The 2,877-nt window shown below is 54.7% G+C and overlaps 1 protein-coding gene across 4 annotated transcripts in view; it reads right to left on the bottom strand.

Annotated features, from left to right (window-relative positions):
* Cpt1c (carnitine palmitoyltransferase 1C) overlaps window positions 1–1,870 on the bottom strand; it is a 14,039-nt gene extending 12,169 nt beyond the window's left edge. For 2 of the 4 annotated variants that reach the window (XM_013353685.1, XM_005366832.2), the window contains exons 1-3: window positions 1,645–1,870; window positions 869–1,014; window positions 157–296 (exon numbers count right to left, since the gene is read on the bottom strand). In XM_013353685.1, the coding sequence (XP_013209139.1) occupies window positions 157–296; window positions 869–1,000 (272 nt within the window). In that variant the 5' untranslated portion in view covers window positions 1,001–1,014; window positions 1,645–1,870. Of the gene's footprint in view, window positions 1–156; window positions 297–868; window positions 1,015–1,201; window positions 1,439–1,644 lie in introns of those variants that run through there. The other 2 variants (XM_013353686.2, XM_026789142.1) reach the window with 2 other exon arrangements.
* Window positions 1,871–2,877: the final 1,007 nt, after the last annotated feature.

Here is a 2,877-nt window from a genome sequence, read left to right as displayed (position 1 = left end):
ATATAATTCGTTTTATATACCAACCACAGTTTCCCCTCTCTCCTCTCTTCCTGCTCTCCCACCCCCAAGAAATTATATTTCTTTGACAGGCAAAACATATGGAGTTTCTTGGTGGGGGGTTAGGGCCGTGACTGGGGTAAAGAGGAAGGTCCTTACCAGTCTGGAAGCAACTCTTTAATCTTCTCCATCAGTCCTAGGGAAGGATCCAGCTGGAGGAACCAAGCAAGCTGGATTGCACTGAAGAGGAAGAGCCAACTGAGGGGGCTTGCAGGGAGCACACCAGTAAGAAAGTCGTTCTGTGGTGAGAAAAGACACCAGCAGTCATACGTTCCCTCTGAGGACTGCGCTGTAGCTCTCTCAGTGGCTTATTGGGACCTGGATGTAGTGGGAGCTCAGGATCCCCATTATTGAATATATCCTGAATATATCTGGAAGGAGGTGGGGGCGTGGCTCCGTGGTAGCACCTTTGCCTTTCCCCTTGTAAGGAGGCTGGGCTTGGGCCTCTTCCTAGAATCAATTCACTATAAAGAGCGAGGTGGGGTAGGTGGGGCGGTGGTGGGGGCTCGGCGGTAGGGCACCTTCCTGGAATCTACCATTAAGGGACTGAGGGCATCGTTCAAACTGGTTTGTGTTCTAAATTAATAAATCAAACCAAGCTAAGGTGACTTGAGTTGTAGAAGTTGGGGGAGAAGTATGTGGAGAGGGTAGCAGGGGTGAGTGAAGCGAGTCAAGAGCTGAGCAGGGTAGGCCAGTGGGTGGGACAGGGCAGCCCCGGACTGGATATCCCAATCTTCAGTAGTGGGCTTCGGGTACCCCAGAAGCAGGCACCTGGATCCCCAGAACAAAACCAGCCAGTAGCCCTCCTCACCCAGACACGCCAGAGATGCCTTTTCCAGGAGCGCAGGCCTGATAGGTAAATCTCCTGCCACACCGGGGAGGTGAGCTCTACTTCTGCCCCATCAGAGCTCAGCAAGCTAGAGGCCTGCTGTGCTTCAGCCATGTTCCCTGGGATCCCTAGGAGGAAGGTGGAGTCATCCTAGGATCTCAGGGCCTCCTCCCTCAGAACCAGGGGTGCAGACTTTGGGAGGGGGCGTCTAGACCCCAGCTCTCCTTCAGACCGGCTCCCCCCCACCCCCGCTCTCAGACCCCACCCCTTCCTCCCCACAGCAGGACCTCAGGCTTGCTCAGTCTGTCTAAGCACCCGAGGGGTGTTGCAGCTCACAGCTGGAGAGATAGAGGGGCTTGAGGGCAGGCCCAGCCCCTGGGACCTCTGAATGTAGAGCGGCGGGAGCGCAAGCTGTCTTGCTGAGAAGTCAGTGCTCAGTATTTGGGATGGGGTAGGGAAACTGATCCAGGATTAGTTGCGGGCTTCAAATAAAACACTAGTTTTTGGACCCATAGGAAATGAACATCTGCCGATGGTGGCTCTGCTCTTTCCCATCGCAAGGCAGACGCATGAGGGGTTCTTACACTGAGATCTGGAGAGGGATGAGAGCGGAAGCACCCTATTGCGCATGCTCGGTAGGGAGGGATGATGGTGATGAGTTAAAGGGGAGTCCAGTACAAGTGATGGAGAGCCCCACCCGCCTACCCCAGTGCAAGGTCCATAGCCCCTCTTGTATCCGTATCCGGCCCGGTACTTACACTGTTCAGGGGCCAGCAGCTGCGGCTCTTGGGGTCAATCCCATGGACACCTCTCCTTCCCCCAGGCTCCCTTGTATCCAGTCCCCGTGTAATGAGTCCACGACCTGATAACCCGTTTTCGGATGTCACCTTAAAGCCCAGATCCACCTCGTGTGCACCTAACTTGGTGTTCAGGTCCCGGGTTTTATCCCCGCCCCCTCTGATCCCTCCGCGTTCTGTCCCTGCTTCTTTCCAATCCCTCCGCGTTCTGTCCCCGCCCCCTCAGAGTCGCAGCATCCAACCCCCTCACCCCAAGGCGCCTGTCTTGACTTTTTGTTTGACCCACCAGAACTATCCAAGGCAGGTAGGTATAGGGACTGAAAGACAAGAGAACCACTGGGGACTGGGGAATAGATTAAAGGTACACAATCAGAGGGACGGCAGGCACGAGGTGAGCACAATGAAGTCTGGCTTTATTCCACTCTGCACGTTCATACTTTGTCCACAATGGAGCCGGTGGTTCCTTGGGTCTACCCAAAGACAGACAAGCCCACTGTCACCCAGACGAAAGGGCGCTGCCCAAACCTCTTTGCTGCAAACGGTGGAGAGCTGCGGAGGTTCTAAGGCTCATTTTTCCTAGTATTCCCCAGAGACAGGGCCAACCCAGAAGAGCTCAGTAGCAGGACCCAGGTACAGCTGATTAAGAGCCAGCACTAAGTTCTCTCTCTCCCAGGGGCATCCTTAGAGCCTGCTAAGTTGCCCAACCCCATTTAGTCATAACACATAGGATCCAAATTCAGTTCCTGTTTCCAGTCCAGGGTGACCCAACTTCCACAAACACCAGTGGAAGCCAGGGGAAGGTTCCAATAGTCCCAGCTCTCCTGCTGAGGGCTGCCCCCAACCTCAGCTAAAGGGATGAATGTCAGGAGCCGCTATAGGAAGGGAGGCTGAAGGCTGGGCCTGTCCTTATAGGGTCCCAGACAGGTAGAAGAGGTCATGGGAACCCAGGGACTGGGTATAGCCCAGAATCCTATCCCAAGGTACAACCAAGTTCCCAGGAAGTGACAAGCTACCCAGCCACCCCTGCTCCAGGGTAAGAAGTAGATCGGTCAGCTGAGGATTTATTGGCGTAAACGCAACCATATAAAAACATAAGTTATGAAAAACACAGTCACGATGTACCCTCCCATCCCCCAAGCCCAGTCCCTAAGCCCCCTTCGGTAGGAGGCCAGCCTGGCGCCACCTCAGCGCATC

The sequence above is a fragment of the Microtus ochrogaster genome, unplaced genomic scaffold (genome assembly GCF_000317375.1).
Source record: "Microtus ochrogaster isolate Prairie Vole_2 unplaced genomic scaffold, MicOch1.0 UNK14, whole genome shotgun sequence".
Classification (NCBI taxonomy): domain Eukaryota; kingdom Metazoa; phylum Chordata; class Mammalia; order Rodentia; family Cricetidae; genus Microtus; species Microtus ochrogaster.
Note: the sequence above shows the minus strand (reverse complement) of the source record. Positions and strands in the feature narration are given on the sequence as shown.